At 37.3% G+C, this 13,607-nt stretch overlaps 3 protein-coding genes across 7 annotated transcripts in view; all 3 read left to right on the top strand.

Moving 5' to 3' along the window:
- The window catches only part of abcc6a (ATP-binding cassette, sub-family C (CFTR/MRP), member 6a), a 31,082-nt gene extending 28,866 nt beyond the window's left edge, over positions 1–2,216 (top strand). The window contains exon 31 of the mRNA XM_044113674.1: positions 842–2,216. Coding sequence (XP_043969609.1) covers positions 842–950 — 109 coding nt within the window. The 3' untranslated portion in view covers positions 951–2,216. The remainder of the gene's footprint in view (positions 1–841) is intronic.
- Positions 2,217–3,457: 1,241 nt separating this feature from the next.
- Positions 3,458–6,105, top strand: cep20 (centrosomal protein 20). Of its 2 annotated transcripts, none has more exons than XM_044113679.1 (4): positions 3,458–3,552; positions 4,582–4,779; positions 4,998–5,082; positions 5,658–6,105. In XM_044113679.1, exons 1-4 carry the CDS (start codon positions 3,525–3,527, stop codon positions 5,767–5,769), a joined length of 423 nt encoding a protein of 140 aa, XP_043969614.1. In that variant the 5' UTR covers positions 3,458–3,524; the 3' UTR covers positions 5,770–6,105. The 2 variants fall into 2 exon arrangements, with proteins under 2 accessions (XP_043969614.1, XP_043969615.1); XM_044113680.1 differs by having other exon boundaries at positions 3,529–3,552; positions 4,593–4,779.
- A 2,940-nt stretch (positions 6,106–9,045) lies between these two features.
- myh11a (myosin, heavy chain 11a, smooth muscle) overlaps positions 9,046–13,607 on the top strand; it is a 32,095-nt gene continuing 27,533 nt past the window's right edge. For 3 of the 4 annotated variants that reach the window (XM_044113670.1, XM_044113669.1, XM_044113671.1), the window contains exons 1-3: positions 9,046–9,092; positions 9,838–9,977; positions 10,700–10,783. In XM_044113670.1, the coding sequence (XP_043969605.1) occupies positions 9,061–9,092; positions 9,838–9,977; positions 10,700–10,783 (256 nt within the window). In that variant the 5' untranslated portion in view covers positions 9,046–9,060. Of the gene's footprint in view, positions 9,093–9,837; positions 9,978–10,699; positions 10,897–13,607 lie in introns of those variants that run through there. The other variant, XM_044113673.1, reaches the window with a different exon arrangement.

The raw sequence follows: 13,607 nt of genomic DNA, 5'->3' as shown, positions 1-13,607 counted from the left end.
CGTGATCTTGAGTCTGAAAACATTTAACACCAGAGGGCGCTATATGGTAGTGAATTGTGTATTACAAAATAGATGGGATGAATTTTCACTGCAGTCCTTATATTCAGTCAGAGTACCGTAATAACTTGAGGATATATTTGACATCTGAAAATAAATGCCAAAGTGGGACTGGCTTATGAGGGGGAAAAATTAAAAGTTGACCTTTATAATCAAACTTACCCATCTGTCCTAATGAGCTCAATTTTGAGGTTATATTTATTAAATTCCCCAAGCTTTAAATTACTCAGAGAAATCAAAGGTAATTTACGGTACAAAGATCAGTGACAGCTAAGCACTGGAGGGTGCATATATGAATATGAATCTAAAAACTAAAAGTGATGGGAAACTTGCTGGTTTTGGCAATATCAAAACTCTAAGTCCAGAGTTTTCTCAGTGTGGTTGGTATGTTCTACTGGGCAATGATCCAAGCAACTGGGTTTGTTTAGAGCCTATGTTTCTTGGAATGGTGTGGCATGAGAAAGAAAGTACGCCAGGAGATCTGTGTTCAGGAACGGATTTGCTAGGGAAGGCTTGGCTTCTTAACAAAAATACTGGCAGTCCTAGTTTATTTGTTTTTTTGTGTTTATTGACTGAATGAACCATATATAAGAAAAACAAAGCAAATCATAAGGCTTTCTAGAAAAGGTACACATGCAGAGACTTCTAGAGGTAGTTGTGATACTAGTTGAATTCATGATTGTTTGCATTACCTGCTCAGAAGTTGACTTAACTGTGCAGCATTATTTATTGGGTCTATAAATGTCGACATTCATAATCTTAATCTGCATCTCTGTCTTTGCAGGGTGATTGTCATGGACAGAGGCCACATTTCTGAGATGGACTCTCCAGCCAACCTCATCTCACAACGGGGACAGTTTTACCGAATGTGCCTGGAGGCTGGACTGGTTTAGGTCTCCTCGTACCATTGAACTGATGGCCTTGATGTACAGATGTGGGACCTTTTTTTTGTGGGGCCTTTCAGCAAACATGAAATCCTGCCCCTCCAAGCTTTGTGGCATCTCCAAACTATTCCAGCAAGGGCATTGTCGATGAATCTCTTGAGCAGCTGCTGACACAGTCCCTTTAATATTTGTTTTTCCCATTTTAAAAACCCAAAGACACCTTGTTCTAATTCAGGAAGAGACTTTTGATAACCTCAGAGGACGGACAATCAAACCAAAGCTCTGGAGGATTGTTGAGTCCTAAAGCTACAACACAATGTACATAGGGAAGAGAAGATTTAGAAGCCAAAGGCTTGAAGAGTACCACAAATTTTTATGATTTTCATTCTCTTTAAGGATGGGAGATGTATTATTTGTGTATTTTTTGTGTTTTAAAGCACAAGACATTTATTGATGTTGTCTCAGGCGTAGACATTGATGTTTACTCATTCTTTTTAGCCTTCTATACCAAAAAAGAGGCACTTTTGTACTTGCAAACTGACAGAAGTCTATATTTTTGTCTTCTTCTCTTAGAGATTGGGATGGGAAATATTCTGATACATTAACCTTTGCGAGGTTTATGCTTGCAAAGTTGAGGGCTATGGGGTTTTCATAGGCTTCAAAATTCAAAACTTGAGATCGTTTTCATTTTATATGTCAGGGAGACGGAGGAAAAAAGACAGTGAAGTAAGCCAAGACATTAGCTGTGGTCCAACTATGTTGTGGCTGGTAGTTTATTTCTGTCAATGTAAACACATAAAAAAGGCAACAGACCTTGTTGGTCAGACTTAACCTGAAACCGGTAGTGAAAACCGCCATGAATGAAGAGAATGCCTCTTTAAAACAATGGTGACACATCTCTATGGGATCGTCACTGCCTACGCCACACAAACTCTGGCCATACCAGACACAGAGAGCGACAAAAAAAACAGTATTTTTCTCAAGGTGCTGACATGATGGACTGTAAATAGTCCACACAAGTGTTGATTCAAGGAAAGAACCCTATGAACTTTGAAAAGCGAAGAAGCATTTACTGTTTTTGTCTTACTGGTTTAGACAATGTGTTTTAAGAGAAGCCCAACTGTTTATTTATGTTGTTCGTCAAAATGTTTTAGTTGTCCTTAAGATTCTGAGGAATATATTATATTTATACTTTTTATAAGAAGCCTGTTTATTTTCACTGACCTTTAATGTACTGTCGTGTTCTATATAATGCTGGATAATAAAGTTTATTTGAATATGTTGTTACGTCTGACTCAAAGTTTTTGTTAGTGTTTTTTTAATCTGCTCAACCAACTTACAGAGCTTTGCAAAACTATTTATTCTCCTTGAGTTTTTTTCAAGGAGAATAAAAAAGCTTGTTATATTTCAGCAGTAAACAGGTCAAGGTTCACTGTTGAAACTAGTCATGTTTGAACAGCGAACCTTCATGTGTTTATATTACACAGACTTTATGCGATTGATTAGGTCATTCTAACACAAGAATATGGTTTTGAACAAAACCATTGTTTGAAGATTTAAGATTATTGTTCTGATGGATGCTCAAGACTGATTTGCTTCACCCGACATGATGCTGCCACTGCCATGTTTCACAATGGGGATAGTGAGTTCAGGTTGATGTGCAGTCTTACTTTTTCACTTTTTCACCAAACCTTTGGGTTGATCCTCCCTTCTTCTGACTGCCTGCTGTGCTCATGTTTTTACAGTTTCTTTTTACAGGAAATTAGTTACTATATCTATATGCCCCAGAAATAATTATAAAAAAATATATATCACCTTAAGAGACACAAAAGTAGATCTGGAAATCCAAAGTAGCAGACCTACTTTCAATACCAAAATGTTTCACATAAAACCACCAAAAAGGCTCAGAAAATAAAAACAATAACTATGACCACATTTATTGCTCATAAATTCCTGAAGTCCCACAAAAAAAGAATAACACACAAAAATAAAACAAATAGGTATTGCCAGAAAATGCCATCAAAGACAGTTTGAGCCTCTCTTCAAAGGTCAGACAATGTGGCACACACATATTTGAAGATTAATGATGAATGACAATAAGTACAGGGGTAAAATGCATTGGGTAAAGGTTATGATAGGTCTGTCAGGGGGAAAAAACAAAGAAAAAATGTTTTCATAATTTTTGTAACATTTGTTTTTCAGTCATAGATTGACAGACATTTAAATTCCAAGAGACCCTCTCAAAAGTATGTCCAAAAACTGATGGAGAAGTATATATTTTTTTTAATGTTGCCAACAATTGCGGAACATCCCTCTTACAAACCAGGCGGTAGGTGGGAGAGCTTGAAAGAAAAAAACAAACTCAAAATATATTTCATTAGAACTTATTTATTTGTCTTTTGTTTGTTTTTTGTTTGTTTTGTGTCCTATATCCAGTTACGTAAGGCATACCTTACATAACTGCATTGGTGTGTGTTGCTTTGTGGTCTTTCTAGTCACTGTTGTAGATAAACAAGTTGGCCACTAGGTGGCAGATATTTGTGTAGCCAACCGTCGTTCCAGGGTTTGTTTACACTCATTACAATGGCGACCATCTCTGAGTTGAAGGATGGTAAGCGCTCTCTTTTAGTCAACTTCCTTATTTATTTTAGACCTAAAAATATTAATAAAACTTAGTTGTGTCGTGAAGGCCCAGGACTGGTTAGCTAGCATCATAACAAACCCGAAGCTCTGTTTTATCTATCGATTCGTGTACATTTTAGCCAGGAGTTCACAGTTACTGAAAGGGCTTGGTGAATCTTTTCTGTATTGCATTTATATTTCAAGCATTAAAGCTTGAGTCTAAAACATGTATTGTTTACCTCGAATTCCTGTTAGTTTACTGATACTAGATAGCAACGAGCTAGTTAGCTAACTGCAATGACCTTTTGTTTCTGGAGGTAATTTGAGTAATACATATTAAAATTAGAAGTAGAAGTATTAAGCTCTCGTACGAGTTAAAAACTGGCTCGGGATCATATTCCCATCTTTATAAGTCGTATTTAACAAGTCAAGAATTGAAAATCTGAACCTTCATTCAATATTGTTTGAATGAATCTGCCGCACATCATTTTTCATTTTCAGAGTTTCTAAGTATTTTACAGGTCAGAGTATGCAAAGATTTTCAGATCGTATTATTGTCTGCAACGAATTTCTTATCCGCTCTTCCGTCCATTCATTCTTGCAGGTTTGACTGGTTCTTTGTTTAAATCCGATGACTGTAGAAGTATTTGCAGCACATTAGTACTAAATATTAAGAAATAGTTTGAAAAACTGTGGAAATTTGAGTGTGAAAAAGTATGGAGTTTTGATATGGAAATATGTAGCCTTTAAAGCATTTGGCCCCTTTAACAAGCTCTGTTTCATGTACTATAATACTTAAGAAGCAAAACCTCTAGGAAGTTATTTTACGCCACAGCAATGTTATTTACAATACAGTTGGTGACTGATTTTATTTTTTTCGTGCACTAAAAAAAAAAGATAAATCTGTGATTTTAAAGCGACTTTGGCATCCAGTCACCTTTTCCTACTTACATGCCAGTTTGATCTGCATTTGAATGGGGGAGGGAATCATAATTCAGAGAAACACTGAACCTTTCAGCTGTGAGGCAGACACTGGAGTCCCGTGGCGTAATGGGCCAGCTGAAGGCGCGGATCCGAGCAGAGGTGTTCAGCGCCCTGGATGAGCAGCAGGAAGCGCGGCCGTCGTTGTCCCATGAAAACCTGCTCATAAACGAGCTCATCCGGGAATACCTGGAGTTCAACAAGTACAGGCACACAGCGTCAGTGCTCACAGCAGGTGGGTAGGTCCATCAAAAGTGGCTCTTTCAGATGACAAGGATTTCAATCCGAACCCAAGCTAATTGTGTCAAGATCGAGAACATATATCTTCGTAAACCCATCAGCAGTTTCACCTAAGAAAATTTGTACTTTCCTTTCAGATTTGACTTTCTGTTAGTTTAACTTGCTCTGATTTCACACCAACGATCTACTTCTCTCTAATGTTTGCTTTCACAGAGTCAGGCCAACCTGAAACTCCCTTGGACAGACAGTTTTTGGCCGCTGAGCTGAGAGTCTCGGAGGATGCAAGCTCCAAGTCTGTGTAAGCGTTGAGTCGGTATTTGAAAAATCTCAGCACAGTCTGCTGTGAACTTGGCACAAGCACAATGTTATCCTCACAGTGTATAATCTTAAACAAAAATACCAGAGTTTTACAAACTTTCTGCAGCATTTTAAAATAAGAAACTCTAACTGGTTTTATTTAACTCTCTGGCTTTGTTCAAAATCACAATCCTGTCAGTCGGAGGAGGAGTTTTGATCTTTTCTGCTGTAACCAAAAAAATTTAGTTAACATAGTTTGTTATCCATTCAATTCCTTAAATAGCTGTTTGTTTATACAACGTGCTTACTTGAAAATACTAGGGAAAATATTAGCAGTTTTTAGATCTCAGTGAACCTCAATCAATGTGATGATGCGAAGTGAGTTAGATGCAGCAGTAAATAATATCTCTATGTTTCAGATCAGGTTTTTGCTTTAAAGTTTGATGTCTGTGTCTTTTAACATTATACTGACCCAGAATATGATCTGGCAACCTTATAGTTAAAATTATGAAGAAAGTGAAAAAAATAAATAAAATAAATTACATATTTGCCGTTTTTATTATTCTTATTTTATAGACCTCTGCTGTATGGGCTGGTTTCTCACTTCCTGAACAGCAGTGACAACCGAGGGAAGGTTTTGCTGCGAGGTGCTTCTGTGAGTATTTCAGCTCCTGGACATGATTCATGACATTCGGCTGCTGACCAGCGAAGCTCGTGGACTTAGAGGATGCTTTGGCTCTCCCAGGAGTTTTGCGCCACCTGCCTGAAGACAACTTATTTTCTAAAATTTCATTTTGTAATCTAGAAGACTTACAGAATGAAAGGCTAAAAGGAGGGGATAAATGGTATTTTATAAGTTGTCGACGTTTGGGGGGAGGGAGTGATGTTTTTTTGTTTTTTTTCTTGTTCTCTTTAAACCAGATGTGAACAATACATTTTGTACAAAAATTCAACTTATTCATATTTTGTGTTTACAAATATATGTCCGTTTACTGTTTTGATAATACAGAATTCTTTAATTTAAGAGATATTGAGCTTTATTCAGAAAAGGTGCTGTTTTAATTGTGTGCCACATGGTGGCGATCTCACCACAGAAATGGTAAGGACTGCTGTTTGATCAGGATAACCTGACCCTCCCAATATTGGTGTCCTACAAGCTTTAAAGTCCTTCAGTAAACCTGCCCTGAACATGCGGGATGCTAACATGTGCCTTGATCGCAGGTGTAGTAATTTAGTTATTCAGAATGAGGTGTGTTGCATCAGGGGCTTATGTAAAAGACTCGGGACACAAGCCAGAAATGGACACCACCTCCTCAGATGGTGCGTTTTTAAATTATTTTTTGTAGCTAGTTGCCTGTTTTCTCCAAGATCTAGATTTTTTATTTTTATTTTTTTTATCTACAGACGTTTTCATAGTTTCCTTTTATAAATGGTTAACCCATAAAGTTACATTAACACACATTTGATTTCAAAGTCTTTATGATAATACACACCTCAAATGTAATTGGGAGTCATAATCAAAATTTCGTCCATATCAGAAATCATTATTTATCATCAGTTTGGATGAACCTTGCACCTTAGCACCATTAAATTCAGCCCAAATACGTCCAGTTGCTAATTTACCATAGTTTGAGAATGAAAGAAAACTAAACAGATCATACTTAGAAAATAGTGTGTTCTACTGTTTTCATAATTTACCTGTAGAACATTTGAATTGATGTTGAACATGTATTTGTAAGTTTACAAATTTCTTAAATGTCACATTAAGAGGAAAGAAAGTGCCATATAAGCCCAAACAGCTGCATGTTGACTGTTGGAGTCGATATTCCTGTCTTCACAAGTTGAATTTTCTTCTCTACTTCATGGAACAAGACAGCTTGTATAGTAGCATTGACTCCATTTGTCTTTTAGATGCAGCAGAGGAAAAATTATGTTTCCTTCCAAGCTCAAATTAGAATGAAATTGCATTCCAAGAAGGTCAAACATATCTACAAACATATTATTGCGCCGATGGATGGCCATCTATGGACATAAAGGCAAAGAAAATAGGATCATGATCAAATCTTCTATATGTAAAAAAAAAAAAAAAAAAGAAATCCTGTTGTATGTTTTGTCATTTTTTTATTTTGACGCACCAGCCTGATGAGAGGTCCACATGCAAAGCAGTTTATGTAGGTTTGGTGATGGACGGCTTCTCGGTGACCTCATGTAATTTCAAAGTGCTCTTCAAAATAACCTTTTATTTTGAGCCGTTAAAAATATTCCCGATCTTGTTCCATGTGGATGCGTTCACTTCGCTGGATCTAATTCTTGACTTTCTACTCACGTTATCTCCCTCCCTGCTTTTTTGGATTTGCCCCAGCTTTTAATAATTAATTTGAGGAACTGGCCAGACGTTTGTTTTTTTTCCTTCTTCCTTCTCTCACACAAGGGAGGAAGGGAAAATGTTTGGGCAAAGTAAAGTTCAGATCTTTGTTTTAGAACGCTCTGCTCTTTGCTCTGAAACTTTGTGTTCTTGCAGTTTAGTTTCATGATTTCTTACTAATTGATGCGACTGAATGGACTAAAAAAACGTCTTTGTTACAGAACCAACCAAAGACTATGAGGGGCCTTGACCACAATTGGAATTGGGGCCCTAATTCCAGTTTGCATTTTTTTTTAAATAATAGCATTAAATCAGTTGTGTGTGTTTAGCCAAGGTTATTTCTGTGATTTATTCATTTGGTCTAGCAGAGCAGATTTTCATGCAGAGTAGGGAAAGAGGGCCCAGTTTCCACACATTTATTACGTCATTTGCATTTGTATTCATTTTGACTTTGACACACCGCAATAAACTTTAAGGATGCAATCCAGGGGGTGTTTTTTGTTGTTGTTTTTTTTTCAGTAACAAACGTTTAGGAAGCATTGATTTCTCCTGCAGTGTTTTACAAATTCCAACTCTGCTTTGTGTATTTGGGTGATGTTGCAAGCTGATCAGGCAGCACGATTAAATAAAGATAATATAAATGTTAAATGTTGAGGTAGGAATTTGTAAAAATAAAAAAATTTAAAAAATAGGATAAAAATATGCAAAATATAGGTGGAGGTACAAAAAAAGTACTAATACGTTTTCTGGTGCCTTTTTTGACGTCACCAGGCATGTGCATAGTGTGTTTTGGGAAAGAAGATTTTTGTCTTGAATGATCAACTTTTTACAACAAAATAGCATAGCAAAACTTGTCATTACATGTTCAACTCGATATTCTTCCCTTGATTTATAATCACCTCTTCTCTTCACATATTAAGGAACGCTAAATTTACCTGTCACTGATGACAGCAGGGAAATTGTCAGCTATCCCTTTCAGAGGCATCTTTGTTTCAACAATGCTGATGCTGTTGGACCATATTTAGTCACCAGGACTTGGGGTTGTTGCTCATATGAGACTTTGAAAGCAACACACAAAGCCGCAGAGACTCCACTCTCCTTATATGGCACACATTGCAGCCTCGCTGCTCCACATATCTGCTGCCTCACTTTCCCCCTTCTTCTCATCTCCTGCATTTGTTTCATCTCTTCCATGTTTCTCAGCCAGCGTACCTCCTCCATAAACACTTCCCCGTCTTTATGATGCTGGTCTGTCGTCAGGTTTCACGCACGCTGGCACGCCACAGCACAGCGTTTTTTTGGGGGTTTTTTTGCATCTGGGACTAAACAGGCCATAGCCATCGGAAAGCCGCTTGATTTATCGGAACAAACAGAATGGTGTCCTTATATAGGAAGTTCCATTGGGGAGAAACTGGAAAAGGACGGATGCAGCAAGGAGGGGGGATTTGTTTTCCATACTGGAATGGGGAGGGTGTAAAAATGGAAAACTCACAGAGAAAACTTACATTAATCGGTTTAACTATGAGTCGTGTGCTGGGGGGGAACGCTCCAGAGACGTTACAGTGAAAGGGAATCCTCCACTGGTTTTCCTTATCAGGACAGGGAACACATTTCATGATCCACACGCCGGACTGGAGCCCACAGACGTTCGTTGCCAGTTCTGTCTTCACTAGATAATTCATGTTGCTTAGTTTTTAACCAACATCAAATGTGTTCAGATACAGTTCTCAGTTTCTCAAAATAGAACTATTATGGTCTACTAAACGATTAACAATGACATGGACATGCATAAATGAAACCATGTGTTTTACTCGTCATGTTGTATCCTTCTGGTAACAAGACTCTTTACTATATTTTCTGAAATGGTCATGGCCTCGTTGGCTAAATAATGCACTGCTTTGTCACGTTTTATTATTTAGAATAAATATATGACATCTTTGAAAGGAAAATGTAGATTATTACAATAATACACAAGTTGTCCTTTGTGGAAATCCTGGCTTTTTTATGATAATGATATTAAAGTGTGACATATTTATTTGAAGAATGAACCAAACTGTAACAAAATCCTGACCAACTCACTATTTCTTTGATGAAGTTGTTGCTTTTTAATCTTCTACCTCGTCACTATCAGACTTGTTTGCTTTCCTCTTCATAATTTAGAGAAGATTAGTTCAAAACCAAACATCACATGTTAACTCCAGCTTATTTACTTCACTATTTTAAGCATGAAAATGAAGAACTCTAAACCTTTTTATCAATTTTGCTATGTTACATCAAAAATGTCACGACTGTTTATTTTCCAAGATATGCCAATATTTAATAATATGTTTGGTAGTTTTAGGCCACAGAGTTACATTACATTTCAGAGCTTCTTTCTTCCGCCAACTCCAGATGGTCCAAGCCGTACGTAAGAACATTACTGTTGAGGAGGAGAATTACCAAAACGGTGGACAACGGTACCAGAGACAGGCAGGTTTTGACAACCAAATTCTCTGAAAAATCAACACGACAAGCAGATGGAGGAACTAAAGGTGAAGATAAAACAGCAGACCAGAACAAATCAAATGATGGGAACCTGGAAAAGAAAAACTAAAAACCTTGAACCACAGATATGGTGATAATGATTAAAGGAGTTAGTAAATGTGTAGTGGTTAACAAATAGGGACCTGTTGTGTAGGAAGAATCTGAAAACTAAAACATTCAGTCATGACAGAGAGAAAGAATGAAAGCAGTCCATATTTCTTTCATAAAAATATCTCTTTTTTTTTCTAAAAGGCTTTAGTAGCATTGCTAAGATTTTCAAACTTGCACCTGATTTCGTAAATCTTCCTTTCAGCTTAAAGTGGATATGATTGGTCTGATCAGATAATTTGGGCTTGTTTTGTTGCCAAATACTCCAGGACCTGATTGCAGTCATTGATTGGACCATATGACCAACTAAAATATGAGGACATCTGATTGATTTACCTTTGGCAAACACATAATTTAAATGAACTTTCCCTCCCAATGTGTCAATTTAAAAGGAGATAAACAATATTTGCCAATTGCCGGCCAGGTGTTGCGTGAGGTTAGAAATAAATTATTTTAGTGTCTTGCATAAAGACCAAATCATGTTAATTGTAATATGCGTAAATCCACTGTCAGGGTAATCTTCTTAAGTATTTTAGTCTATAATAATGTAAGGTTGCATGCGGCATAAATTTGACTTTTTATCCTCTGTAACTTCATCCAAATTAGTTTTCTTCTGTTCAAGCCACTGGTGGACCTTACTGCGCATGTCCGCAGCCTCGGTCCTCTGTGCTGGTGGAGGAGGCGAGAGGGAGGAACAGTTTAAATGGTAAGGCTTTTAAATTGACGGGGGTCATTTGGACTGCTTGCTTGGGGAGTACCTCGTCGACGCCCACCTTCTCCAAACTCCAGCTTTCCAAATCCGAACTTTCTTCACGTTATGTGAGTAGTTTATACCGGAGGGATATCTTGAAATTGATTGAAGTGCACCTGTCAGACTTCAGTAATCCGCTACAGCACTTTTTAACTTAACCGCTTTACTGCTTTTTTGCCTACTTTTCCTGAAATTGGATATAATTGGCTAATTAGCCCGTCGAATTGTGTGAGCGTAAGTTGTTAGTCAACTCATGTTCTTGTTATGAGTAACATATTAACGCGTTCGGATTGGCTAATTACATTTCTTGTCTCTTTCGTGTCTAGCTGATTTTGTTTGTTATTTGACAGGCCAGACAATATGTGTAAGACAAGTTCCACAATGTTGCTTTCTCTAGAGCGATAATTATACTAAGCTGCTTTGTAAATATGACAAATAAGGTTGACCAAGGAGTAGTTTAATTGCTAATTCAACAGACCAAATTGTTTAATAGAGAGACGCAGGATGGAGAATAAAAAGGAAGTCTCACTTTTATCTCACTTAAAGCATGACTAACCATTAATGGCGTTTCCTGTTTTCCAAATATAGTCCTATGAAGTTAATGCTTGTATGACAATCATGTTTAATTTATTTGGAGGTCGGAGATGCAGAATGTCGAGGCAAACTAGAAATGCTCTCAAAAACATAGACGTGAAATTATCACTGGGTTTTTGGTCCAAATCTTTTTGAACTACAATTAGACCTTAACGGGTGTTTGAACGATGAGTGGGGACGTTAAGGTTTTATTGTATGACAGCGACATTTTTTTGTCGAGATTTAGCGCTTATACAATACATTATATTAGTGCTATATTCAGAAAACATGATTCTGTTGTGTATGTTTGTTTTTGTTTTTTTGTTTTTTTTTATGCTGTAGTCCTAAATGCATCAAGCATCTGGGATTCTTAGTTTGATGATATCAGAAATGTTTGTGGAGCATTTCAGATGGGAAATTAGAAATATGATTTACTGGCCTTTAAGGTCAAAATTCCCCTACCACAAATAGAAAGGTCATAAAGTCTCCAGGGCAGCATCTTCACCAGTTTATTATTTTTAACAGAGACATTATTAATGCTTCAAAATTACTTTGAACACATTTTTTTTAAGTTGGGGAATTTTATTGCAACCCAAATTATACAGGTGTTTACACTGAATTATATTTAATATAATTCAATTTGGCTAATTATAGTTTGGCTATAGACATTGTAACTGATTATGAGTGTTTTTATCTCAAGTTTTTAGTTTGTTTATCTCAAACTCCCACAACCGCTTCAGTCAGCCTTCTTTAAGATGCAAAAACTTTGACACAACATTTTAAATGATCAAAGGCTTGATGTGGGTATCAGATGAAATTGTGTAAAAGGAAAGCTAGAAGAGCATGAGGAGGAGCAGTGTCTCCTTTAAACACGGGGTGTGTCAGGAAACGTCTGTTAACTTTTATCTGCAGAGCATCAGCTGATTCCCGTCTCTCACAATCCCTTACAAAGACTTTCATCTCTGGTCTTTGACCGGTTTTGATAGGTTGATGGAAGGTTTTTAGGTGGTAATATTCTTTTTAAATAGTTTTTTTAGGTGAATAGATTTTTTATTTTTTTTGTCTCAGTGGAGGGTTTGTAAGTGTTCTCGGGAAGGTTGGGGCTGTTTTATCACTTAGTTCCCACTCAGTTTGTGGATGTCTCCATGAATAAAAAGATAACAGCAAGGGTCTGCAGAGAGAAAGATTTATGATACATCCAGAAAGCTTCACAGAGTTTCTTAAGAATTCAGAAGTATGTTTTTTTTTTTTTTTTGTTTTGTTTTGTTTTAGATTTATTTAACCAAACCAGCGGTATTTGTTGACTTACCCATTATGGGGTGAAAAATATCACTGATAATAGCTTAATAAATTTGATGCTTCTGTGATGAAGAAGTGGAGGCTGTCTTTGACAAACAGTTCACCAAATCCGTGGTTTCATTTCTATTGTGTTCAGTTGGACAATAATCCGATGAGGATGCTATAAAATAGGATTCATATCACTTTTTTTTTTTAAAGGTTTTATTGGCTCTAGTGGCCTTTATTAGATAGTTAATTGACAGGAAAGTGGGTAATGAGAGAAGGGGGAAGACATGCAGCAAAGGTCGCCAGGCCGGGAATCGAACCTGCAACGGCCGCGTCGAAGACTAAGGCCTCCTTATGTGGGTTGTGCTTAACCCCTGCGCCACCACAGCACATCCCGATTCATGTCACTTTTATACCCAAACAGTGTTGGTTCATACAGTCTTAGGAATGAAAACTTCATGGAAGAAATGATTTCCTCCAGGTTTTCTTGAATTAAGCTCCATCTATTTCCCTATCAGCTTTCTCCTTGCTGTTAAAGAGAAGCCTCCTCACAGCATGATGCTACCACTACCATGTTTCACAGTGATGGTGGTCGAATTAGTTTTATGCCACACACTTGGTGTGAAGGGTAATAAGCAGAGATCGTCTTCTTTAGTCAGAAAAGCTGGAAAGCATGGGAGTCACTGTAGACGCCCATCTACCTTATACTCTTACTTTCTCTGCAAAGCTCTCAGAAGGATGCAGCTACTCTAGTTTGTTATACGTTGCTTTCCTCTGCAGGTCTCTCCAACAGCCAGACACTTGCTCATAATGCAGCCACTGACTGTAACATTTAAAAATGAATTCCAACAGGGGCCCATGTGAAGCATGGTTGTTAAAATCCCGAGCCCCCTCAGCCTGTCTGCCTCGCTGTTATCATTTT

This window comes from Gambusia affinis, linkage group LG04, assembly GCF_019740435.1.
Source record: "Gambusia affinis linkage group LG04, SWU_Gaff_1.0, whole genome shotgun sequence".
Taxonomy (NCBI): domain Eukaryota; kingdom Metazoa; phylum Chordata; class Actinopteri; order Cyprinodontiformes; family Poeciliidae; genus Gambusia; species Gambusia affinis.
This window is presented reverse-complemented; position numbering and strand designations above follow the sequence as displayed.